Source organism: Aedes aegypti, chromosome 2, assembly GCF_002204515.2.
Source record: "Aedes aegypti strain LVP_AGWG chromosome 2, AaegL5.0 Primary Assembly, whole genome shotgun sequence".
Classification (NCBI taxonomy): domain Eukaryota; kingdom Metazoa; phylum Arthropoda; class Insecta; order Diptera; family Culicidae; genus Aedes; species Aedes aegypti.
The window spans coordinates 356,593,597-356,621,484 of NC_035108.1; the positions used below are offsets into that span (position 1 = coordinate 356,593,597).

General features: G+C 41.4%; 1 protein-coding gene across 1 annotated transcript; it reads right to left on the minus strand.

The window, feature by feature from the left end:
• Window positions 1-34: 34 nt before the first annotated feature.
• Window positions 35-26,974, minus strand: LOC5573389 (manganese-transporting ATPase 13A1). The gene is made up of 6 exons (XM_001654510.2): window positions 26,342-26,974; window positions 19,507-20,185; window positions 9,406-11,259; window positions 8,784-9,123; window positions 8,444-8,720; window positions 35-747 (listed from the first exon to the last, which is right to left on the minus strand). The coding sequence occupies exons 1-6, from the start codon at window positions 26,621-26,623 to the stop codon at window positions 631-633; spliced, it is 3,549 nt and encodes a 1,182-aa protein (XP_001654560.1). The 5' UTR covers window positions 26,624-26,974; the 3' UTR covers window positions 35-630.
• Between the last annotated feature and the right edge of the window lie 914 nt (window positions 26,975-27,888).

The following is a 27,888-nucleotide window of genomic DNA, read 5'->3' on the forward strand; positions in this document are numbered from 1 at the left end:
AAACGTTTTTTTTGCTATGAACAGATTTCAATGGTTGCTTTCCAATTCGTTCCCTGCTTATTCATTTTATTTTATTGAATTATTTCATCTAGGTTCCCTTGCGGCATTTTACGTTTCTCTCAGCATTATGGACATCCTAACACAAACTCACTTTCATCATCGTGTGTTCTTCGCATAAAGAAGAAATTACCTCTCTCTCTACTATCCGGTAGTCTAGATGCAACTCGACGATAACTGCTGCCTTTGCTAGTCCAAATTCTTTACTATATTAATTCCAACATCAACATCAATCCCACTAATATACCAACCCTTCATTGAACGGAACAGAAAACACCCGACCTTCTTTTTCGGATTTCTGTTCGTATCGTTTTGAAGTTCTCGATTCAGAAAAAAAAATGAAATACTCTATCACACGCTTAACCTGCCTGATGGTCACTCTAATCGTAGATTCACAATAATATAGTTAAAATAACCATTGCCCTGTTCTCACAAGTGTTCGCGCTGCGCTTCGTGCATAATTTGCTCTAATATTATAATAGGTTTTAATGTGTGCCGCGACGCTAAGGATACCTTAGTTGTTGTGTTGCACTGGATCTCCCAGGATGCGCTCCTCCTGCTTCCCCAGGGGGTCTAGGCAATGATGTCCGTCTTCTTTCGCATCTCGCCGAACAGGAACGAGCAAACCCGGTCGACCAGATAGGCGAGCAGCATGTCCGCCACCAGGACGCCGACCAAAATCTTTCGGAACTGTGGAAGGAATACAACGGAAATAGATGGTATTAGAACATACAAAATTAAGAATCTTTGTGTTAGATGTAAAGTTAGAAAATAAATCTTATATGATATGTACAATTGGGTAGTCCCTGAACGAATGTAAAGAAATATCCTTTTATCTTTCCCAGATGGAGATTCTGATAAAATTCTAAAACGAAACTCCGCACAAACTATAAGAAAAATCTCTCGACGAACACCATGAAGGAATCTACGGACGAACTTCAAAGTAAATCCCACATACAATTGAACACATTCCACGAAGAAACCTTGCACAAACTTCAAGAGAAATCACTAGACGAACTAAAAGGACACACTCTAGGAGGAATCCATGAAGGAACTCCAGGAAGAATTCCTGGACAAATTCGAACTCTAGAAAGAAACCTTTTTCAAACTCCATGAAGTCCAGAAGGCATCCCTGGACGATCTTCAGAGAAATTCAGAATCGACCCCAAGAGGAATCTCTAGACGAACTACAGAAGAAATCTTTGGACAAACTCCAGGAGAAATCCCTTAATGAACTCCACATTAAAGGTGGTTCATTATCATATGAACAAGTCGAACTGTAAAATCTTATGTAACACTCCCAAGGAAACTTCAAGGGTAACTAAAATGCTGGTTCATCAGGGGTGAAACTAGCGATGGGCGATTTTGAATCGATATTCCGAAAATCGATTTTTTTGTTCCGATTAATCGATTTTTTGAATCGATGTTTGGAGCATTCAAAATCGAGTGAATCGATTTTCTTTATTCGATTATTTGTTTCGATTCAAAATGATGTAATTGCTTAGAATTTTTCAAGGAGTTGACATCGTTTTGAATCAGTCTTGAAGTGTTTAATATATAATTTTTAATTTCACTCGTCATTCAATCGGAGGAATTTAACAATTATATGCAATTTCATTTGGTCTTATTTTGAAAGCTTGTTTTTTCTAAATTTTCGCATGAGCTTGACATTCGAATCGATTCAAAAACATCGATTCAAATGATTCGATTTTATCGATGAATCGATTCGATGTATGGAATTTGAATCGATTCAGTAACATCGATGTTCTGATCAAATTTGCCCAACGCTAGGTGAAACATGCCACTATGAAAAAAAGGTATTTTCAAATTTGCTTATAATAATATTATCTGGAGCGCACTATGAAGGAACATTAGAACTCTCTGAGTACTCCCAAGTGGATTATTTGAGGGAAGTGCAGTAAAACCATAGGCGTAACTCCAAAAGTCACGGAGGAATCTTTGAGCGAACTCCAGGAAGAATCTTTGAATTTATTTCAGCAGTAACCTGTGGAGCATCTCTAGCAGGAATCTTTCGAGCAATTTCAGGAGGAATCAATGGTGCAATTTCAACTGACAATTCCAAGTTTAAGAATCCCTGGAACAAATTCAGGAGGACATCCCAGAACAGAAGGAATTTTAAATGAACAAATTGCAGGATGGATCACTAGATGAACTATATGAGAAATTCCTAGACAAACTTCAGGAAAGATCTATGGAAGAACTCTAGGAGAAATCACTCGACGATCTCCAGGAGAAGTGCATAGGCGAGTTCTGTATCGAAACCTTGCATGAACTCCAGGAAAAATCCCTGAATGAGCTCTAGGAGCACTTGTTGTACGAACTCAAGAAGCAACCCCTGGACGAGCTTCAGAAGGAAATCCTGGACGAACTTCAAGAGAAAACTTTGAGCACCTCAAGGAGGTCCATGTAGAATCCTGAACAAGCACCCGGTAGAACTTCAGGAACAACTTAAGGAGTAATCTCTCAAGCAAAAGTAGGGACAACTCCTAGCGAATCCCAGGAGCAACATAGGGTGATATCCCTATAATTCTAGGTGAAATCTCTGAGATAACTCCAGTAGAAATTCCTGGAGAACTCCAAGAGAGATCACTGGTCGTACTCACGACAACACCAGGAGCAATTATTTGATGATCTCCAGAAACAATCCAGGAAAAATCCATTACAAATTTCAGGAGAAATTCCTGAGCTCTGGAAGGAATCCCCGGACGAACGCCAAGAGGAACCCCTAGAAGAACTGTAGGAGCAATCTGTGTAAAACCTCAGAAGAAACTACTGGATAAATCCACGGAAGATTGCCTGTGCATCCTGGTGGATTTCAAGGTGGGTATCCAGGAAGACACTCGAGATAAATTTTATGGGAATCCATGGCGCAACTTCAGGGGAAATCATTGAGACAACTCCAGAATCCCTTGACATTCTCCAGAATCTCTAGCCGAACTGCAAGGTGGAACTTTAGAAGACATCCTGGAAGAACTCGAGAAGAAATCCATGAGCGAAATCCGGATGAAACCTCCGGATGGTTTATAGAAGAAATCCCTAGACGAATTTCAGGAAAAACCCCAAGACGAACTCCAGGAAATATAAATGGAACAACTTCAGGAGTAATCTCTGAGAATCAACTACTATCAGCTCTGGAGCAAACCATCGAGTAACTGCAGGAGAAACTCCTGAACGAAGGAGTAGTTGTACGAACTCTAGAAGCATGAAGATGAGTTGTATGAGCTTCACAAGGCATCCCTGAATTACCTTCAGGAGAAAACACTGAACAGTGGTCACACTGTTATGGGTCACCCACTATTATTAATAATCGTGACTAGGTGACCCATAATAGTGTGACCACCGTACACCTCCCGATATACTTTTTAAGGGAACTTAGTCTCAAACCATTACTACAGGTGAACACGCTCAGAAATAACTTCTGGAGCAAATTTTGAAAGAAGCCTTGGAGCAACTCTAAGCGAGCCCTAGAAGCAATTTCAGATGAAATCCCTGAGATAACTCCAGGATGAATATCTAGGACTGAGACAACTCCAGGAGCTATTCCTAAATGACCTTACGAAAAACTTCCTGATCAAATCCTAGGATAAAATGCATAAAATCTTTAGGCAGCGTCAGGAGTAATCGCTGAGACAAATCCAGGAGAGACTAACGAACTCTAGAAGCAATCTCTGATAAACTGTGGGAGGGCAGTCTTGTTAGACTTTGGGCAACACACGAAGTTCGGCTTCTGATTCCAGAAGGAATCCCAAGACAAGTTCCAGGACGAATCGCTGTATGAAATCCCGAACAAACTGCAAGAGGAATCTCTAGACGAACTTCAAAAAGAATCTCTGGGCGAACTCAATCCTTGGACGACACCCGAAAGAATTCCTGGATCAACACCAAAAGGAATTCTTAGAGGAAATATAGAAGTAATCTTTAGATGAACTCTAAGAGAAATCACTGGACGAACCCATGGAATAGTCTTTGGACACGGTTCTGATTAATTTTATGGAAAATATCAAGATAGGAATAATTCTGATGATTTTTTTCAAGCAGCTTCAGGCGAACACCTTAAGATAACTCCAGAAGGAATCCCTGGAGCAACTTCAGAAGCAATGCGTCAAAGATCTCAAGGAGAAATCGCTGGTTGAACTCCATGAGGGATGAATCCTTGGACTAACAGTACTAACGCTATGCGAAGTGCAGAACGAAACCCTGGACAAACTTCAGGAGGAATACCCTGATTCAACTCCATGAGGAATCTTTAAATGACCCAAGAGGAACATTAGGACTAGCTCAAGTTAAAATATTTGGATGAAACTGCACAAACCTCAAGCCAACTTTTTGGACTCACTCACGAAAAATTCCTTTGGCGAACTCCAGGAGCAACCCCGTCGCGTGCTGCTGGAGGAAATCATGAAGCAAGCAATTCAAAGAAGAATCTCTGGAGGAACTCCAGTAGGAATCGGTGGACGAATTTCAGGAGAAATCCCCGAGCTAATTCCAAGAGAAGCCTCTAAACAAAATGTCAAATGAATCCCTGGACAAAGTGCAGAAGTAAATTCTAGACGGAATTATATTACGAATTTCTACTCCAGGAGAAATTACTAAACGAATATCAAAAAGGATCTTCGGCTAAACTCCAGATCTAGTTTATGGACGAATTCCAAGATAAATCCATGGGCGAAATCTGGGACGAATCTCTAGACAGACTGCAGGAAAAATCTCCAGACAAGCTCCAGGATGAATCCCTCAACGAACTCCAGGAAATATCATTGAAAGAATTTCAGGAGGTATCTTCAAACGAGCTTCAGAAGGAGATAATGGACGAATGCCAAAAGCAAAAAGAATCGCTAAGCGAGTCCCTGCACAAACTTCAGAATTTTAATCCCTGGACAGTGAATTCAAGAATTGATCTCGGGAAGAAACTTTGGAAAAATCCCTGAATGAACTCCAAGAGAAATTCCTGTAAGAGCTATAGGGGGAATCTTTGGACAATCTCCAGTCCAAATCCCTGAACAAAATTCAGAAGGAATTCCTATTCATCCAGTAGGAAACCCTGGACAATCTTTAGGAGGAATTTCTGGTTCCATTCAATGAGGAATCCTTAAAGCAGAATCCATTCCAGAAGGAACATATATATGGACAAACTTCAGGAGTAGTCCCGGGGCAAACTTGGGGAAGCCCAGGTTGACTTCCGACGCGACTTCAGAAGAAATCCTTGGGATGTGTAAATATAGAAACTTCAGACTAAAAGGAACCAAGAAAACAACATTAGATCAAACAGAAATCAGGACTGCTTCAAGAGCTTTAATAAGGATTCCTTAGAAACTTCGTCTGGACAGGTGTCTGGTTGTCTCACGACATTTCTAAGATTTTCTTTGGAGATTCCTCGAGAGTATTACTCTATGTGTTTCCCATTATTTTCTCCAGAAATCAATTTGCGTGTATTTTTCTGGCGTTGCTTTGACGATATCTTTAGGTGTTCATCCGGTAATTTCAGCACGGACTTCCAAAAGGCATTTCTTCAAAATTGTCATTCAGAATACCTTTAGAAGTTCAACCAGGATTTTTATAAGGCTAACTCAAGAAATAACTCAATAAATAGGTCTGCAGTTTTTTATGAATTTATCCAGTGATTATTTAATGGCTTTCGCTAGGATTTCCTAGAATTTTACCAGTAACTTATCTAAGTATACCTAACTCCAAAAAATACTCCACAGTTTATTCCTGGCATTTTCAAGACTTTTTCTAATTATCTTAAAGGATTTCTTAAACATTTCAACCATTTACCAAAAAATATCTTCAGAAATTGTCTTAGAGATTACTTCTAAAATTCTTCAAGAAATTTCCCCAAGAACTAGCAAAGAAATTTTCCAGAAGCTATTGGAGAACCTCATGAAAAGACCTGATATTTTTTAAGAAAACCCTCATGAATTTTTCGATTAAACTCCTGCGGAAAGACCTGAAGAATTCCAGCAGGAGCAAGGATCTACAAATGACCTTCAGAGGAAAGTCTTTAAATAAATTTCTAAAGTATAAAATAGAACTATTACCGAACGAAGCTCTGAATAATATCCTGCAGGATCGCACTGAAAGAATTTTTGAAGCTTTTCCTCGAGGAATCTGACAAGGAATTCTTTAAGAACCTGTGGAATACATTTTGACCTTTTCATATGACCTGCTAACTACCAATCCTGCCCGCATGAGGGATCTCTAGATGAAGTTTAGGACGAATCTTTGGAATAATATTTTGAACAACTTCAGGAGAAATCTTAGGATGAACTCCCGAAGAAGTCCTCTGAACATCTTCGAAGATATCGCCGAATTCCTCACTAGAAAATATCCAAGAAGAAACTTAAGAGCAACTCCGAAGAAATTTTTGGAGCAACCCCAGAAGAAAATCGTAGACGAATTCAGAATCAATCCCTGGAGTAACTCCACCAGGAATATCTGAAGCAATTCTACAAGGAATTTCTAGGTGAAACTCTAGAGTAACTCTGGAAGTAATTTCTGGAGCAACTTCAGGAGAAATCTCTGGAGTAACTCCTAGAGTAAGGCGACGTCATAAGGAATCTCTGCATCAAATCAGCCATCGTTGGAATTCCAATTTTATGTCATCGATTCAGGAAGGATTTTCAGAGCAACTTCAAAACCCCTATAGCAATTCCAGAAGGAATCCTTGAAGCAACTCCAAGAGGAATGAATGGAGCAAATCTATGAAGAATCTCTGGCATTTTAGGAGCCACTTCAGAAATCCAGCAGAAATTCGACGAATTTCTGGATGAATAAGACCAACTCCTGGAATGAATTCATGAAGCATTTTAAAAGGAGCTTCAAAAGGAATCCCAGGTCGAACTCCAGAAAGAATCATTGGACTAACTCCAGGAACAAATTTAAATAGGTCGAAATCTTTGGATAAAATCCGGAATGAATCCCTGGACCAACTTCAGGAGCGATCTCTGGATGAACTCCAGAAGGATTATCTAGATGAATTGTAGGATTAGTTTTGAGACGAAATCCAGGAAAAAATTTTGATCGAACTTCAGGAGGAATGACAGTAAAAACTCTAAAAAGTTGGTCAAGACCAATACCAAATCCATGTATGAAGGTCAGAAGGAATCCTTAGATGAACTACAGAAAGAAACCATGAGGAATCCTTGGATAAACTCCAGAAGGAATCTCAAAACCGAACTCCGAGAGGAATCCTTGGACAAACTTAAAAACGAATCTGTGGGAGAAATGCAGGAGAAATCGCCGAACGAACTCCCAAAGAATTCGGTAGGCAAAGTTCAGAATCAGGAGAAGCTCTAGACGGAACTCTTGACCAAATTTCGAAAAGAATTCATCGAGAAACTCAAGGAGAAATGCTCTTCCAGAAGAAGCCCCGAGGAAATCACAAGAGGAACTCCCGAACGACTCTCTGAAGCACCTCCAGGAAAACCTTTAGGCATAATAGGCATAAGCGTTGAAATACTAAAGAACTACCTGGAGTAAATTCTGGATGAATACCTCTAAGCATCCCTTGGAAAATCGCTGAAGGAATTTTTGGACGAGGAATGTTTAGAGCAATTTCGATAGACTCCTGGAAAAATTTTTGAATGAATTCTAGGAGAAATTTCTGGACGAATAACTGGAAGAATTTTAGAAGTTTTTGCCTGGATAAATATGAAGAGACATTTCTGAACGACTTGTAGAATACTTTTTTGACATTTTAGATGACCTGCTACCAACCTTGCCTGCATGAGGGATCCCCAGATTAACTCCAGAACTGCCTGAACGGAGGAATCCCTAGAACCAATTAGGGAGAAATCCCTGGAGCAATTTTAGAAGGAATCATTAGAACGTGGGGGAAACTCCAAGGGAAATCCTTAGAATAACATCAGAAGGAACCCCTAGATCTACTCCAGTAAGAATCTCCAGAGCAAGTCTTTAGAGAAGCTTCACTAGGAGTCTCTTTAGCAGTTCAAATGGACATCCCTGGAGTACCTCACTGAGGCAGCAGGAATTTTTGAAGAACTTTCAGAATGAATCGCTGCAGAAAACAGAAAACATAGAGGGCATAGATCAGCTGTACGGGAAATCTCAAGAGCAAATTCATCGAACAACCACAAAAAAAATTTCTAGAGCAACACCTGGAATCTGTAGGAATCCCTGGAACAACTCCAAGAGAATGTCTTAAAGTAACTTCAGGAGGAATCCCTAAAACAACTTCAAAGGAAATCTCTGGAAAAACTCTAGGAACTCATCTTAGACAATGATTAGAGAGTATGCCAGCAAAAAATAACGAAGCAAATGTGAATAGCGATATCTACCTACTCACCCAACCCAATTTTCCAAATCATGACAACACATTAACACAAGGCCCAAAGGAGATACTCACATCCGCTTCGAAATCTATCACTTCGAAGGTGGTCAACAGATCCGGCACAATGCCCAGCGCCAGGCACAGCACGATCGCACTGGACGTGAAGATGGCATACGACAGCAGTCGGTTCTCCCGCATGCTCTCCATGAACGGATGGCCCTTGTAGTTGACGGCCACCGTTGCGATCTGCATCGTCACGCTGATGATGTACACCGTACTGTTGACGATGTTCGGTACGAACTCCTCCTTCTCGTCCGGTTCCAGATCCAGATTGAGCTTTACTTTGCCTTCCCTGGAATCGTGAAAACGGTGGATTAAACTTTGATAGATGTTAAAAGCTAAATAGGTGGCTTACCTAGGTGGCGATCGCAAGTTGGCCTCGTGCACGAGATAGACCAGTGCCGTGAAGTGAACGGCAAACTGGGCGAGGATCGTTGTCACCGAGTACAGATTGAAGATGTTCGGCAGTGGCGCTTGCTTGGACAGGACCTTGAGGGGTTTCGAGCGGGTAATGAAGAGGAAACATGCTGCCGTCAGCAAACCGTGCAACGTAAGCTGGGTGTCGCTGTTCTTGACGCCATCGATGTACAAGACCGATTGACAGTAGGCAGAAATGAGCGCGTTCAAGGCTAGGATCTTGAACATCTGGAGCGTTGTGACCAGCGTACAGCGGCCCTGTTTGATGATGTGACACACTGCAAAAAAAGAGAAGCGTTTGATTATTAAAAAAAAATGTGGAAAACATCATTATCTTCAAGATAATTTTGTTTCAAATCAAAGAAAGTATTACAGAATTTCAGTTTATAACAGAGTTTTTAATTTCCAGGCGAAACAAATCTCCGGAGAAATCACTATGGAAATCCAGAGATACAATACTGAAGAATTCCGAAAGGATTATATGGGGGAATCTCCCAAAAATTGCATGATACATTGGTAGTTATTGCAGTGCTTAGTTGCCCTGATAGAATTCAACTTACCGCAATTGATCGACGACGATCGGCTGGTGAACGGCGCCGCAATACTGGCATCACCCAGCTTCACAACCTGCACCTGCTCGTCGTCCATCTCCTTCAGAACCTTCTGCAGCCTCTCCTGAGTGGAACTCAAATTGTCCCGATGCTTCATGATGGCCCGTTCCCTCGGAGTCAGTGCTTTCCGTTCATCCTTCGCGGTGTCTTTCTTCTTTTCCACTTCCCCATCGGGTGTCGTCACGGCTCGCAAGTGACGCTTCTCGGACTTGGTCGGCGGATGACTCAGCAGCGAAACGCCAACATTTGCGTGCTTCAGGGCTCCGACATCGTTCGTTCCGTCACCGCACATCAACGTGTGAAACCCTAGCTGCTTCAGGGTGGTTATGACCACTTCCTTTTGTTTTGGAGCGAATCTTGCGAACACCGTGACGTATGGCATCAGCTTCAGCAAGTACGAATGCTTCTCGCTGTCCAGATATTGAAGTCCTTCGCCGGTGATGCAGAAATCGTGTTCCTTGTACAGTTCCTTAACCGTTCGATTTTCTACGAGGGGGATCCTCACTTCCCGATTGATCGATTCCCAGTACCAGGAATCATCCGTGTCGTCTCTCGTAAGAACAACGATCGTTCGCTTGGTGAATCGAAGTTCCTTCGCTACGTGACAAGCGGTCAGCGGATTATCACCGGTGATCATCATCACTTTGTGAGAAGCTTGAATAATTTCCTTGATGGCGTACTTTGAATCTGGCTTCAGTGGGCAGGAAATGATGATGAATCCGGCAAATTCCAGGTCCTTTTCAACATCGGCACGTTTCAGTTCGCGGACCGTGGCGTTATCGAGTGCCCCGAAGGACTTGTACCCCAGTGCTAGAACACGTGCACCACGTCGAGAGTATTCCAGATACGTTTCTTCGTAGTTCTCCGGAACTGTCTTTAACATCTTCATCACCACCTCAGGAGCTCCCTTAACTGTGCCAATATAGCACGTCTCGTTGCTGAACGGAACGAGATGTCCTGCCAAGACAGACATCCTTTTCAGCGAGGAGGAAAAGTGGAATCGGTGATAGATACGTAGAGGTTTGAACTTTCCTCGCTTGGGAACCACCGAATCACCCTTGGTTAAGTTCCAATCGATAGCTGTAAGTGTCGCTTTCTCAAGTGGATCCCCAACCAACCCATCATCTAACTGTACCAACGAATGGCAAGACCCCAAAACGTGAGCCGTAGCTTCCGGAATTTCGTTGATTGCCGTAATACTCGTGTCCTTCTTCAAACCCGCCACTCCTTCCACTACCAAGTTATCACTAGTCAACGTTCCAGTCTTATCGAAGCAGCAAATTTGTACCTTTCCAGCGAACGGTATCCGGAACGGTTCCGTACAGAAGACGTACAACTTGGAAAGCTGCAGTAGCGAGGTGTTCACAGCCAGCGACAGTTCGATTGGTAGATCCGGTGGGATGATCGATGTCAAGATCAACGTACACTCCAGGAAGAGCTTGTACCGGTTTCGTTCCGGATCTTCGGAGCCCTTGATCCACACGTACACCGCAGCCGCAACCGCGAATACCATTAAGAACAAGATAAATGCAAACGTTTCCAGATTGTTCTCCGTAACTCGTTTCACGCCGAACAAGATCGTCCGCAGCAGCTTTCCTTGCGAGGTGTTGAATCCGGTTCGGAGGACATATCCGATACAACCGCTGTCCGGGGCTCGCATTGCTCCCTTACTCGGCGAGGAATGTTGGACCACTTTGGTGCCACCGAATAGAACATACAGTTTTCCGTCCGCCTCGATGTCCAGTTCCTTCTTGTGCTCGTCGGTGTTCTCCAGCGATTCCTTCATCTGCGGAACGGATTCACCTAAAAGTATAAAAACAGAAACTGGAATCAAATCGTCCTTGCAGGAATGTGTAAGATCGTTTAGCATAAGCTAATTCTACATGGAATAGACATTTGGCAAAGCGGTGATTTGGCGTAATGGACATTTGGTATAAACAGTAAAATGTACTTTTGTTCATTACTATTCTTTATTCGTGCATGGACATAACAGACCTAAAGAATGTAATTTTGAAGAAGTTTATGATTATCGTTGCTAAACGATAATAAGAATATTAGACGAAAAATCATTCAACTAAGTTGCGGCTGTCAGTGGGTTAGTGCTTTTGAAATAGGAGTTTTAGAGACAGTGTACTTCAAAAAACTACAAAACAGGAATAATGAGACCAAAATTAGACCGAATGGGACCCAAAATCAAGACATTATAGAATCAAGTTTTCAAAAAAATATGTTCTTTTTTCAGAAAATACGGCCAGAAGTATTTTATGAATATCTATATAAATAAAAATGGAATGGTGTTCGTATGTCACGAAATGGCTTGAGAACGGGTGATTAAACTTACATGATTCTTCCACTGTTGAATTCGTCCAGAGCTCCGACGTGTTTGTGTGAAGAAAAAGTTTGGGAAAGTCATCGGGATAGTGAGAAAACGGGAGAAAACGAATCTGTCATTTTCTACACGGGACTTGCATGGCGTTTTTCAACAGCCTACTTGATGGCAAGACGAAGTTTGGCGGGACCACTAGTTTTTAATATTTAGGGAACTACGAGTAATATTGTATGCATTTTTACAAGTTTTTTGACAAAAACTAAATCAAGTATTTTTCCGAAATATTCAGTCATTGATTCATCGAGGAATTCCATGAATTCCATATACTTTCAAGACTCCAACCTGCGATATTCAATGATAATTCCATAAATCCCTCCAAATGTTTCGATCACGAATTTCGCAAGAAAATCATGGATTTCATTTTCGTATTTTATCAAATACATGAATTTTGTATTTTACCAAATACATGTACTCCGGAAAACAATCTCATAATAGAGTTTTTACAGGGTGACCACCAAATTTCGATTTTGAAATTCCCGCTTTTATCCCGGTTTATTTTACATAATTTTCCCGATTTTTTAATCCATTCTTTCCAATTTTTTTTTTTTCATAGTAATTTGATTGTTTATTAATAGCTTCACTATTGGAACAGTAAGTTGACTATTAGATTGTTCTAATCTATATCTATATGTAGAATCTTATTCTGAAAACTATGACATAGAATAGTATTCATCTTATCAAATCAACGGCGCTCTGGAGCTATCTATTATAGGAAAGATATGATTAACTGTGCTAATAAAACAGATCCTACTCTTCACACGACAGGGGTTTATTTTGAATGCTATTTGAACCATATTTACCAACAATATGCCCTTTAAGCCAAACTTCGAATTTTCAAGTTCAAATTTTAAGATCTAAAGAACCTGACAACCGTTCACATTTAAGATTTGATGGATTGGTTGCATTATGCTGATGATAAAACGATCAAAATTTCAGCTCAGAGCTCTGTTTGGTTGCCTCGTGCTGTTGAAATTTCGAGGTTTGGCTTTGTTTTATAATCATGTTAAGTGCATCTTAATGCTGAATTTCAGATAATTTGGCCGACAAAAGCCCCAGGTGCCTAAGTACATCATCAAGATGTCTTTATCGTAATTGAAATTATTTCAATTCTTAATCCTTTCAATTTTTTCATGAAAATAAAGAGTTCTCTAAAGCAAATAAGTCGTCGAGCGGTTTACAACCGTCAGAACCACCACGCTGCTGTTGTGCCCGAAAAGCGAGTTTTTTTTTTTTCACCAGTGTTGTACAAAATACACGACTGAAGTGTTAGAATCGTAAATGAGCCCTTATTCAAAACTTTGTCGATTTGATAAGTAGTGACATATTAAAAGTTTTTTTTTAATTAAGGTTTTTTTTCAAGATAAGTTGTGGTCAGCAGTATGCGGCGCCGCCATCTTTTCGAATCCAACATGTTCTAAGCACGGTAAATGGCTGGGCATGGCGTACCATTGGTACCTCGCGTACCTGCAGGAATAAAATAGACCCCTTTGTGTGGTCCTTAGCCTCTTGCCCAGCAACTCCTATCCCTACCTCCTCGCGGTACTGGCCGGGGTACGAGTAACCTTGGGGAAGATCGGGTAACCAACCCCCGGTGGGAACTTTGGTCGTATGCTGACAGGGAAGGGGGGGTTTGCTTCTGCAAACCTTGAGCGTCTGTACTCCATGTTAGGAGCGGCTCACAACAGCGTCTGTTCCCCATGTCAGGGGCGGCTGATCATCGTCCGAGTGCCAGAGAAGGACTCTAAGCTAAACTGCGCACTATGGCCCTCCGAACATTTAGGGGGAATGGTCCTCCGGAAATCTAGGGGGTTGGTGTCAGGCCCTGCAAGCCAGCCGTAAAAATACACCAGCACAGGAACGTCAACGAGAGAATACGAACCGGAACAATCGGCAAAGACCACAGCGACGAAAATGGACTTGCGATTGGAAACTCGGTACGTGGAACTGCAAATCTCTCAACTTCATCGGAAGCACACGCATACTCTCCCATGTACTGAAGATCCGCGGTTTCGACATCGTAGCGCTGCAGGAGGTGTGCTGGGCAGGTTCGATGGTTCGAACGTTTAGAGGTAATCATACCATCTACCAGAGCTGCGGCAACACACGTGAGCTGGGAACAGCTTTTATAGTGATGGGTGATATGCAGAGGCGCGTGATCGGGTGGTGGCCGATCAACGAAAGAATGTGCAAGTTGAGGCTCAAAGGCCGGTTCTTCAACTTCAGCATCATAAACGTGCATAGCCCTCACTCCGGAAGCACTGATGATGACAAGGACGCATTTTACGCGCAGCTCGAAGGCGAGTACGACCGCTGCCCAAGCCACGACGTCAAGATCATCATAGGAGACTTAAACGCTCAGGTTGGCCAGGAGGAGGAGTTCAGACCGACGATTGGAAAGTTCAGCGCCCACCGGCTGACGAACGAGAACGGCCTACGACTGATAGATTTTGCCGCCTCCAAGAACATGGCCATTCGTAGCACCTATTTCCAGCACAGCCTCCCGTATCGGTACACCTGGAGATCACCTCAGCAGACAGAATCGCAAATCGACCACGTTTTGATCGATGGACGGCACTTCTCCGACATAACCGACGTCAGAACCTATCGTGGCGCCAACATTGACTCCGACCACTACCTGGTGATGGTGAAACTGCGCCCAAAACTATCCGTCATTAACAATGTACGGCATCGACGCCCGCCTCGGTATAACCTAGCTCGACTGGCCCAACCGAACGTCGCTGCCGCATACGCGCAGCATCTCGAGGTAGCGTTGCCGGAAGAGGGCGAGCTTGACGAAGCCCCTCTTGAGGACTGTTGGAGCAACATAAAAGCAACCATCAACAACGCAGCCGAGAGCATCGTCGGGTACGTGGAAAGAAGGACATGTGACGATTGGTTCGACGAAGAATGCAGGCAGGTTTTGGAGGAGAAGGATGCAGCGCGGGCTGCAATGCTGCAGCAAGGAACGCGACAAAACGTGGAGCGATATAAAAGAAAACGAAAGCAGCAAACCCGCCTATTCCGGGACAAAAAGCGCCGCCTGGAAGAAGCGGAATGTGAAGAAATGGAACAGCTGCATCGTTCACAAGAAACGCGAAAGTTCTACGAGAAGCTTAACGCATCCCGAAAAGGCTTCGCGCCGCGAGCCGAAATGTGTAGGGATAAGGACGGAAGCACCTTGACGGACGGACGTGAGGTGATTGAAAGGTGGAAGCAGCATTACGATGAACACCTTAATGGCACGGAGAACACAGGCGCCGAGGGTCACGACAGCGGAGGAAGTGGCTACGTCAGCACGGCGGATGAAGGAAACCAACCTGCCCCCACATTGAGGGAAGTTAAGGATGCCATCAACCAGCTCAAGAATAACAAGGCCGCTGGTAAGGATGGTATTGGAGCTGAACTCATCAAAATGGGCCCGGAGAGGTTGACATCCTGTCTGCACCGGCTGATCGTCAGAATCTGGGAAACGGAACAGCTGCCGGAGGAGTGGAAGTAAGGGGTCATATGCCCCATCTACAAGAAGGGCGACAAACTGGAATGTGATAACTATCGTGCGATCACTATCCTGAATGCCGCCTACAAAGTGCTATCCCAGATTATCTTCCGTCGTCTATCACCAATAACAAATGAGTTTGTGGGAAGTTATCAAGCTGGTTTCATCAACGGCCGCTCGACAACGGACCAAATCTTCACTGTACGGCAAATCCTCCAGAAATGCCGTGAATACCAAGTCCCAACGCATCACTTGTTCATCGATTTCAAAGCGGCTTATGATAGCATCGACCGCGAAGAGCTATGGAAAATCATGGACGAGTACAGCTTTCCCGGGAAGCTCACAAGACTAATAAGAGCAACGATGGACGGTGTGCAGAATAGCGTGAAGATTTCGGGTGAACATTCCAGTTCGTTCGAATCCCGCCGGGGACTTCGACAGGGTGATGGACTTTCATGCCTGCTGTTCAACATTGCGCTAGAAGGTGTCATGCGGAGAGCCGGGTTCAATAACCGAGGTACGATTTTCACAAGATCCAGCCAATTTGTTTGCTTCGCGGATGATATGGATATTGTCGGCAGAACATTTGGAACGGTGGCCGACGTGTACACCCGCCTGAAACGTGAAGCGACAAAAGTCGGCCTGGTGGTGAATGCGTCAAAAACAAAGTACATGCTGATAGGCGGAACCGAGCGCGACAGAGCCCGCCTGGGAAGCAGTGTTACGATAGACGGGGATACTTTTGAGGTGGTTGATGAGTTCGTCTACCTCGGATCCTTGTTAACGGCTGAAAACAACGTTAGTCGTGAAATACGGAGACGCATCATCAGTGGAAGTCGCGCCTACTATGGGCTCCAGAAGAAGCTGCGGTCGAGAAAGATTCACCCTCGCACCAAATGTACCATGTACAAAACGCTCATAAGACCGGTAGTCCTCTATGGACATGAAGCATGGACAATGCTGGAAGAGGACCTGCAAGCACTTGGAGTGTTCGAACGAAGGTTGCTTAGGACGATCTTTGGCGGAGTACAGGAAAACGGTGTGTGGCGGCGGAGAATGAACCACGAGCTCGCTAGGCTCTACGGCGAACCCAGTATCCAGAAGGTTGCGAAAGCCGGAAGGGTGCGCTGGGCAGGACATGTTGCAAGACTACCGGACAACAATCCTGCAAAGATGGTGTTCGCGTCGAATCCGGTTGGCACAAGAAGGCGAGGAGCACAGCGAGCGAGGTGGCTTGATCAGGTGCAACAAGATCTGGAGAACGTGGGCCAAAATCGAAGTTGGAGAGACACAGCCATGGACCGAGTAAATTGGCGTAACATCGTTAACGAGGTTTTATCAAATTAATTGATGTAACACCAACTAAATAAAAATAAATGTTCTAAGCAACCGTTGGATACTCAAATGCATTTCAATGCGGATACTCAAATGATCTTGTCTGCTGTCAAATCCATTAGGTGGGATTGGAGTTGCCATACGTGGGTGTGGTATTTTGTGGTATTACCTATTAACCCTGACAGTAATGTTGCGTCAGTTGGCGCCAGCCGCCAAAAGTTCAGGCAACAACCTTTCGAGCGTTCAGTTTCCTTCACTGGCCGCCAAGCGACGACACTGTTGTTTGTGTTTGTATTCTACTGACTGATCGCGCTACGCTGGATTCTCAAATTTCTCAAACATTCAACACAAGCGCATGGAAGAATGGTAGTCGGAGAACTGTCAAAACGTATGGAAAATAATGAAAAACGTAAATTACTTGCAATTGGCTTGTTTAGGGGTATCCTGTTTTTTACATATTTTGATTCTACGTTAAAAACTGAACCAGAATCCAAATTTTCATAATTTTCGGTGCCCTGGAACTATTTTTAAAACACGTTTGAATACAGTATGGAAATCGCGTTTGAATCACCCCTCGGCAAATTTTACTTCGGGGCGAGCTGTCATTATGCAAATTGAGATGTCATTGAGTCGGCGGAATGAAATCTTATTTAATCATTTACTATATCAAAATTAATATATCAAAGCGCAATAGAATCGTGTTACACTTAGAAAAATGTGCTCTTTTGATCAAGCTACAAAAAAATGTGAATTTTTCATCGCTAAACAATCCAATTAGGAAGCTGGATCAAAAAGTAGTGATTAGAAATCAAGTGTAAAGTGGATACATAACTTTTTGTGTTTAGTTCATCTTCCGTGGTGCTTTTTTTTTCCTTCAGGATTTCAATTTTACTACCACTGAAAAAGAGCCATCTATTGCCTTTTCAGTTTTGAATATCGCCCTTTTGCTGCACAATTCTTGTAGGGGTTTCTCGTGAAAACCATTAACGATTTTCTAAAAAAAAAACAGTGGAAGAACTCCTGTATGAATCTTCGGAAGGATTTGGAAGAACTACACTGCTGTGAATCACAAGTCAGTCCCATCTGTAAAAAGTGGCATAGAGAAAATGGGGTGTAAGTTTCCAAACTAATTTTCCATACGAATATTCAAAAAATTCCAGAGGATTGGAACATGTTCAAATCTTTATAAAACTTTCACAATTTGCTTTTTACTACGATATCTTTCTGATGAAAATATAAAGATGATCAAAACACGATTCGTTTTTGTGTTACACTGTGCGAAATTCTGTAGTGGGACTGATATGCGGTTACTTTTCATTACGGGACAATTTGACTTGCTATTTTTTCCTACTTTTTCCGAACAAATCTTATTATCTCATCAGGGCAGCTGAAAGAGCATTAAAAGATATGTTGAAAACTGAAGTCAACTCAATTTTGACGAAAATGCAGATGGGACTGACTTGCGATTCACGGCAGTACAGGAAAAATCAGTAAAAACTAATATCGGAGCGGAGGGAAACAGCTGAGGAGGAAATCCTGGACCAGCATTTTGTAAAAAATCTTGGTTAGGTATTTCGAATTAGAAATAACTGAAGGAGAAGGAAAACAGAGGCTTCAGAGACCACGTTTTGAATATAGAAACCTTTTAGAGATCTGCATTAAAATAGAGACCAAGTCTCCAAAAATAGACCTGCAGTTTGCAAAATGTGCTGAGGAATAAAGAAAATGTTGAAACTGCCGTTACAACTGTTCACAAAAAAATATACGAAATAATGCACGATGATATATGTACTATGACCCAGCTGATCCATAGCTTGATTTTGTTCAAAAAGTGATCGAAACAATTAGTTTCGCTTAAAAATTTAGGCTGCCTTGCACCTATATTTAAAAAAAAAAGACAAGCGGCACAAGCGATATTAAGTACAAAAATATGGCACAAAATAATGGCGCAGGCTTAATTTTCGATTTTATACGAACATTTGTTCTTAGCTCTGCGGCTATTGGTTCACCGTAATGGGATCGGTTAATGATTGTAACAAAACGGTCTACTACTGATTGACGACATGAAATAACTAAATAAATAAACGGTGCCTGTTATTGGTGAAATTATTTTATGCAATGTAACCAGGGCAGGTAATCGTCATCGTCAAATGGAAAAAGTCGTCGACGAAACTAAAAAAAGAATCGTCATCGTCACTCAACCAGCGTTGGATGACGATTTGCTGCAGTCGTCCGCCACAAAAGCTCGGCGTCATGACGAACAAATAAACCTCCTTCGTTATGGTCGAATCTTCGTTCGGGAGCTCTGAGCCGACTAAAACTATGAACCGTGGCGTCGATAGATTATGAGCCTTTTTTGAAAAAAATAAAACAAAAACAAAACAACAAAACGTGTCCGGAATTGAACAAACGATCTCTGAATTATCAACATCACGCGCTTACCAACAGAGCTATTGTAGAAGCTTGAGGAGTAAGGGTTAAATTGCCAATACAAGCAATTCTGGGATGGCATTCGCCGTTTTGTGCATAGCAACGAATATACAATAAACGCCTCCTTCGTTTGAGAAAGGGGAGCGAACGGAATGAAGACAAAGTGGTTCGCAGACGATTTTGGGTTGACGTTGGTCGTGCATTCTTTCGTCGATGACGAGACGACGACCTGCCAGAGTTATTATACTGGATGACGATGTCTTTTTTTTTTATTTCGTCATCGCACTGTGACGAATCTGACGATTGCCTGCCCTGAATGTAACCATTATGTCAAACAACCGTCATACCAAGTATCCTAGCCAAATGGTTTCATGCTAAATGACCGAGACCCGTCTCCTACCTGTCAGCATACTCTCATCCACGATGCAAGTCCCTCTTATCAGCAGCAGATCGCATGGTACCAAGTTTTCGTCCTGAGACCGCGTAATCGACACCAAATCTCCCGGAACCAACAGATTGGACTTGATCGGGCGCCATTTCCGGTTGCGGAACACGTTGATCATGTACGGTCTGTTGCCCATCTTCCTGATTTCGGACATGTTCCGCAGCTGCTGCTGGACCAGAATGCACTCGAACGAAATCAGCATCCCCAGCGTGAACAGCGAATAGTACATGTACTGATCCAGGCACCACAGCAGCACCGAAAAGATCTGGAACACAAAGAACGGAGCCGTTGCCCGTTCGATGAACAGCTCGAAGAACTCCGGAACAACCATCTCCATGTTGTTGTTGCCGTAGGTCCGCTCCGCCAGCTGCACGTCGCTGTCCTCCTGGTGCCCTTTGGATTCGAAGTACTCCTCGTACGTCTTGTGGATGGGGAACTCGACACTGCGGAACTGTTTCTTGTTTGCGTCCCATACGTATTTGGTCTTCTGGAACAGGAACCAGTAGATCGATCCATCGCCACTGGCAACATCGGTTTCGTCCGCTTTGGCGCGATGGAGTTTCACCAGCTCCGATGAACCGTTGTTCTCCGTGGGGACCACTTTAACTACCTTTGCCTTCTCGGGACTGTTTGCCTGTAATGGTAAGAGTTAGTTTCATTGAAATAAGTAAGAATTTCGATATTTTGGCTGTTATGGGAAATTAGGTTTCAAAAGTAAGATCCTGAAACTATTAAGAATCAGAGTAATAAGGCCATAAGTCCTGCACTTTTTATACTAAATTTAGGAGAGGGATTATTAGAGTATGTTTAAAACTACAAATTGAACTTTAACACATCACTTTTGCAAAAGAAATAAAATACTAAAAGCACTTGTAAGGCGAGCAAATACCTTTAAACTCTAATATGTGTTGCTTATCTTGACAAATAGGCCTATTTCGTCTGCGACTTACAGACTTCAGTGTCGCAGACGAAATAGGCCTATCTATCAAGATAAGCAACACATATTAGAGTTTAAAGGTATTTGCTCGCCTTGCAAGTGATTTAAGTATTTTATTTTTTTGCAAAAGTGAAGTGTTAAAGTTCAATTTGTAGCCATAAGTCCTGGTAAATCGGTTTATGTTGATAAGCGCATTCCTGTTTCCTCCCATCTTTTCCTTTCCTTTTTTTAAATTCTTAAGGATTTCCTGGATCAAACTATAATTAAAATCCTCTAAGTATCCTTTGAAATGCCGCTGGAGAATTTCTGGTATACTTCGTGGAAGAACTACTTAAGGAATTTTTGGTGGGATGCCTGAAAGAATTCCGAAAGTATGAAAGTCCCTAAGTCCAGATAATATCATGCATAAATCGCTAAAAAATCCTGAAGTCTCACGTTCTGAAGGGTGAATGATCAAATTGTAAACAGACCGGGAATTGATATCATACAATAGCATCTCCCAACACCCACAAACTATGTAAACATTGTCAACATAATCATGAAACTAACCGTTATAAACCCGATTTTCAAAACTGCCATTTTTTTACAAATCATTTATTGCTCCCTGCCTAAAACGGCTAATAATCTCTCTCTATTGAGAGGGCCTACAATCGGAAAATTTCGCAAACTGTCATTGGCCTTAGCATAGAGACCAATGACACTCTGTTGCTCATTCGTTGAGAAACAAAAGGTGGGCCAAAGCACGCTAACAAAATTCAAGTTGGCCTATAAAAGACCGATATCTGGTTGAAAATCAAAAAAGGGCCAAGCATTTAAACTCATAATTTTCCCCACATTTTTTACAGTTTAAAAAAAAAAGATTATTAATGTGTAGTGATAGTAATTCGTCACTCAACGAGCAAGAAATCATGGATTGATTCAAATACTGAGAAATAGGAATTGTGACGTTTTTGAATTGTTACGCGAGATTACACTGGATTAGGCCTCTGAAGAAATTATTGTAGGATATACTGAAAAATCCTAAATTTTACTAAAAACAATAAACTTAGATCAATTTTTCTTGCAAGGATTCCTGAGAAAATTCTTGAGGGAATTATTAAACGATTGAATTTCTGGAGGAAATCATGACAAAATGCCGAGAATAATGCCTGGCGCAAAGATACAAATCCTCAAAGAAAATCTTAAAAGTGTTTGACAATTACCGTTTTAGTATTCCATAATGATTGGTCTAGTTTTCTTTATTTTTGCTTGGTCCCTTTTTTTAATCATGTGGTAGGACTGATAGCGACTGAGTACATTTAAAATATGAACTTCAGAAACATGAAACCGAACAGGAAACAAAGAAACCAAAACGAAAGTTAAAGGGAACCAAAAGGAGGCCACACAAGAATCAAGAAAACACCAACAAGAATCAGGAGATTGAAGATCGCTTAAGAATTTTGCAGAAAATTCTAGCAGACATATGAATATTTTATTTTGAAATTCCAAGTATTACTACGCGTATAACTGTATGTATTTTTTTCAAGATGATTTTCAGGAATTTTTTTTCAGGACACTGGCATTTGCCAAAAAAAAACATTTATTGATTCTTCTCAAGACCATCTCAAGAAAATCCTCCTAGATTTCATAAGGATAACTTATTAAAATTACTCTAGAGATTCCTCCAATGATTTCTTAACAAAGAGAAATTTCCCAAAGAATTTATCTAGGAATGTTTACAGGGATGTCTCCAGGGAACAGTCAAGAACATATCTAAGACATTATTGGACAAATCCTATAGTAATCTCTGATGAAACTTCTACAGAAATTCTTGTTGAACTGTTGCGAGGCTCTCCGAAAAGCTTCCTATATTCTGACGAAGTCTTGGCGGTTTTTCTAGATAAATTTATTTGATAATTATTACAGCATTTCTCTTATTTTTCTTGAGACACCCATTGAGAAACTATGAACATAATCCCTTGCTGATGTGAAAACTCCAACGGAATTTTGAAGAATCCATGGAGGTTTTACCTGAAAATTATTCGAGAATTGTATGGAAAAACAGGAGTTGTAATTCGAGGATGAAATGTTGGATAAATTTCAAAATAAAATATATTTTCCTGGGATATTCCCTGGAAGAATCTTGAAATAGTCCATAGTTGAATTCACGAAGAAATCCATATGAAAATGACTGGAGAAATAACTGAAAAAATCGGCGTATGCTTGGACTGTGGAAATTTCTGATTAGGTACCTATTCGGAATCAGATTCCACTGCAAGGATCGGAGACCATTTTGGCTAAGAGACTTTAGAGCCCTTTCGTTAAAAATTGACTTCTTACATAGGTACTTGTCTTCAAAATGAGTGAGCTCTTATGTTCCTGTTTTTTAGACACTTCAGCTAGTTATGGGGGCTACCAGCTGGTTTATGGGCCTCCAGATATACAATTATGTGCAATCAATAAGTATCAATTCAATTTGTAAGTATTACAAATAATCCAAAAATTTCTTTGTCTTCTCAACAGAATGCGACTGAAATTCTGGTATATTGCCAAAATTTCAATCGCATGAAAAGCTCAGCCAAAATGAAGGAAATTCATCAAAAACTTTTATCTTCTTCTTTCAATATAATTCTTGGAACCGAAACTAGCTGGGATAAAAGCGTAAGAAGCGAAGAAATTTTTGGAAACAATTTTAATGTATTTCGGCACGACCGAAATTTGCAACACTGTAATAAGAAGTCCGGTGGTGGAGTTCTCATAGCCATTAATGCAGACTTTACTTCTGAAGAAATTGAAACTTTCAAACACAAAGAATTCGAAAATGTTTGGGCTAAAGCTCTAATTAATGGAGAAACGCATATTTTTTCATCCGTGTATTTTCCACCTGAACACGCTAACAAACATTCTTTTGAATTATTTTTCAAAATTGTCGAAACTATTATTTCAAATATGGAACCTGAAGTAAAACTGCATATTTATGGCGACTTCAACCAACGCAATGCCGACTTCATTACAGACAATGAAAATGAATCACTTTTACTCCCAGTCGTAGGCGAAGACAGTACTTTACAATTTTTATTAGACAAAACATCATATTTTGGCCTAAATCAAATTAATCACGTAAAAACCAGCAAAATTCTTACTTGGACCTCTTATTTACAAATTGCACTGAAGATTTCTGTGTGTATACATCATTATCACCTCTATGGAAAATGAAGTATTTCACACAGCAATTGAATATTCAATCTTCATACATAAAACTTCTCTCCCCAGCGACTGGGAGTACGAGGAAGTGCCGGAATACAATAAAGCAAATTACAAAGAAGCCAAACGTAGACTATGTACAATTAATTGGCAACATATCATAAGTATTGATGGAAATGTCGACACCGAAGTAGACAAGTTCCATTCAATTATTCAACAAATAATTAATGAAACTGTGCCAACAAGAAGAAAAAGACGAATACAAAATAACAAATTACCGGTGTGGTTTAGCCCACATCTGAAAAACCTAAAGAACAAGAAACAGAAAGCGCATAAATTATACAAAAAAGAAAATACTGCCACCAACTTACAAAATTATCATGACACATGTAACCTACTCAACTCAGCCATTAACTCCGCACATGAAGAATATAATCGTAAGGTCGAATCCGAAGTCAAATCATGTCCTAAAAACTTTTTTAATTATGTAAACACACAATTAAAAAGTAGCAATTTCCCTTCGCGAATGCATTTTGACGGAAACGTAGGTGAAAACTCTTCCGATATATGCAACCTCTTTACAGATTTCTTTCAAGAAGTGTATACCACCTACTCTGAAGAAAACCGCGACCGCAATTTCTTTTCTTTTTTCCCAGAAATTTCTAATAGTATATCTATTGAAAAACTATCACAACAAGAAATCTTATCGGCACTAAAAAACCTGGACGCAACTAAGGGAGCAGGACCGGATGGCATTGCACCCGTGTTCTTCAAAAATCTCTCAGAAGAACTTACCCTTCCCTTAGAACGCCTTTTCAACATGTCTCTAAATAATGGAAAATTCCCAGTAGCTTGGAAATCCTCATATTTGGTGCCTGTTTTCAAATCAGGTACAAAATCTGACATAAGGAACTATCGCGGAATTGCCATTATCTCATGTATTCCTAAACTCTTCGAATTTCTCGTAAACGACTAAATTTTCTAGCAAGTTAAAAACCAAATTACTTGTAGGCAGAATGGCTTTTTTAAAAGCCGCTCAACATCTTCCAATCTGCTAGAATTTGTATCTTTTATTCTCAACGCAATGGACAATGGCAAGCACGTAGAAGCCCTCTACACTGACTTCAGTAAGGCATTTGACCGACATACCATTATTAATCTTCAAATTGCAGAAAATAGGAATGGAGCCAGGACTCTTGAGTTGGATCCAGTCATATCTATCACATAGGAAACAAATTGTGCGCTTTCAAAATAAATTATCAGCACCCATTTCTGTAACCTCTGGAGTACCTCAAGGTTCTCATTTAGGCCCACTTCTTTTTATTTTGTATGTAAACGACATTTCCTTTTTACTTAGAAAAATAAAATTTCTTATATATGCAGACGACATGAAGCTCTTCATGGAAGTAAGTAATGGATCATTAAAATAACCAAAACGGCCGCTATGGAAAGCATAGATAGCGCCACCGTAGCCTTGTGTGTTTGACAGAACAGCAATGCTGGCACAATGTTAAATCCCATATACAGTGGCGCCTTTGTTTTGATGTGGTGAGCACTTGCAAAAACTATCTTCAATGATCCATTCTAGCGAAGCAGAAGAATTCCAGAATGACATTAACTTATTCTTCATTTGGTGCCATAAAAGTTTACTTTAGCTCAATATCAAAAAATGTAATTCAGTAGCATTTAGTCGAAAATATGTAACACCACCAATTGAAGTATTTTTAGGAAATCAAGTAGTGCAGAAGTGTAAAATTGTAAGGGATTTGGGCGTAATCCTAGACTCTAAACTCACTTTTGTAGAACATTATAATTCCATAATAAACAAAGCAAACAGCATGCTTGGCTTCATTAAGAGGTTCAGCAACAATTTTCAAGACCCATATACTATTAAACTATTGTATACTACATATGTAAGACCAATTCTGGAATACTGTCACCTAGTATGGAACCCGTATCATGTCGTACACGAAGAACGCATAGAATCAGTACAGAAGCAATTCCTTTTATATGCCCTTCGGAAATTGAATTGGACTGTGCTGCCACTTCCGTCGTATGAAGCACGCTGCATGCTCATCAACTTGGAAACACTTAAGCAACGCCGGGAATTCGCAATGATTCTCTTTATAAACATTATTTCGAACCGTGTAGACTCCGCTGCACTTCTTTCTGAGCTAATCTTCTACACACCCTCTCGGCATTTAAGAACAAGAAAATTATTTTCGGAAAAATCATGCAGAACGCATTATGCTCAAAACGGACCAATAAACAGTATGATGCGTCAGTATAATGTACATTGCGAATTCATTGGCATTACTACAGTCATCTCTCCCTTACTCGATATTAAAGGGACCATCGAGTTAGGGAGGTATCGAGTTACAGAACACAAAAGCAGTGCAATTGCGTTCCAAGGGACCATCGAGTTAGCCATGAAAACCAACTTTTACTATGGTTCTCTAACTCGATATCGAGATACGGAATATCGAGATACGGAATATCGAGTAAGGGAGAGTTAACTGTATGTCCAAAGAGCAGCTTAAAACACAACTAAAGAAGAATAGAAGTAATCCATAGCATGTAAGAAAGTATTGTAATTATTGTATGTAGTCTACCTGTGCTTGACGAAATAAATAAATAAATAAATATATTAGCCACTAAGCCTATCCTTACCTTCCGGCAGTTGAGGAACACCTGCACATGGACACTCCAGAAGCAGCAGAGGCACACCAGAATCTGCACGAATCCGATCCCGGCCAGCGTCAGCAATCCCGCCTCCCAATGGTCCTCTACGCCGTACACATAAACCCACAGATAGCCCCAGAGGACGTATACCATCATAAACGGCAGAATACTTCCACTCAGCAGGACATGGTTCGGAGTGTGCAACGTAACATATTGGACCAGCTCATCGAGGGAACCGTCCCTCCGGCGCTTGCCCTGGTCCTCGGCCATCCTTGGTCTTGCTCACCAACCGACCCCGCGCCTCTCGCTTCCACCCGCGTTCCGGAACACCGATAAGCCAGCTATCGACCGCAACAAGCTCGAAATTTGATCCTTTCCCTCCCCTAAGAACAGCAAACGACACGACCCCACAATCAGCAATCCAGATCGATTTCTGCCCGAACTTCAATGAATGGAAACAGCTTCCTGTTGATAGCCAACCCGCACGTACCGAACGACACTAGAACCGACACATTTCGAGGGCACTTTCCAGAAAATTATCCATTATATTCCGGCCGAATAAAATGCAGCGAAACTTTTTTTTTCCTGCTGGCCGATTTTTCTTTCCGAACAGACGATGATGATGGAGGTGCGAAAACCACTTGACAGGTGGATCGGTTTGCTTTTTTTCTCTCTTTGAGTGACGTGTGAATTTGTGTACTAAAAATGTTGCACTCTGAGAAACTGTGTGGCAAAATTAAATTATTAGCGCATTTGCCCAAAAGAACACGCGGCGTTCCTCGGAGGAATGGAAGAACCGCCCGGATAAAAACGTACCATTCAGTGAATGGAATATTTAATATTTTATATTTAACGGACCCAAGCCAAATGTCATATCAACTGATCCCTCCCTGGAGGCCGTTTGCGGCAGCCATTAGCGCTTTTAAAAAGCTGGACAGGTGAAAACAATCAAAAGTAAGAGGTTGTTTCCGAGATACGACCGCCAAAGTGACGTTGGATAACTTTAGCTTCTTCTATTTCCTGGCTTGAGACCGTACGAACTTATGAAAGATTTCTAAGAGAACAGCACCAATTTTCGACCCAACACTAATTTTCGACCGATTTTCGATGATTTTTGACCGACCGATTTTCGATACGGTTTTGGCCTACTTTGTATGAAAATCCGAAAATTGGCACAGAATTCTTGTAGGTCGAAAATAAGTGCTCTTCTAATCAATTTTTACACTATTTGTTGCATGTCAATTCTGACCTATTATGAACATTTTGTGTTATTATTTGGTTGGTTCGATTAACACTTCAACCGGTCGATGGAAGAAGAAGCATGAGCGGTAACTTTTGCTCAACAAACAAATATTCCGCTTGAAGGTCCACGCATGATCCACTAAGATTGATTGCTTAAGTGGGTTCCGAAGCCTTTCGATACTCGTCGCATCCGTGGCGAACGCGCTTAAATTGCATTGAAGCACAATTTCAAACAACTGCTCTTTTCAGGGCCACAATTGATTGATAAATTATTTAGTTATCAATTATAGTTT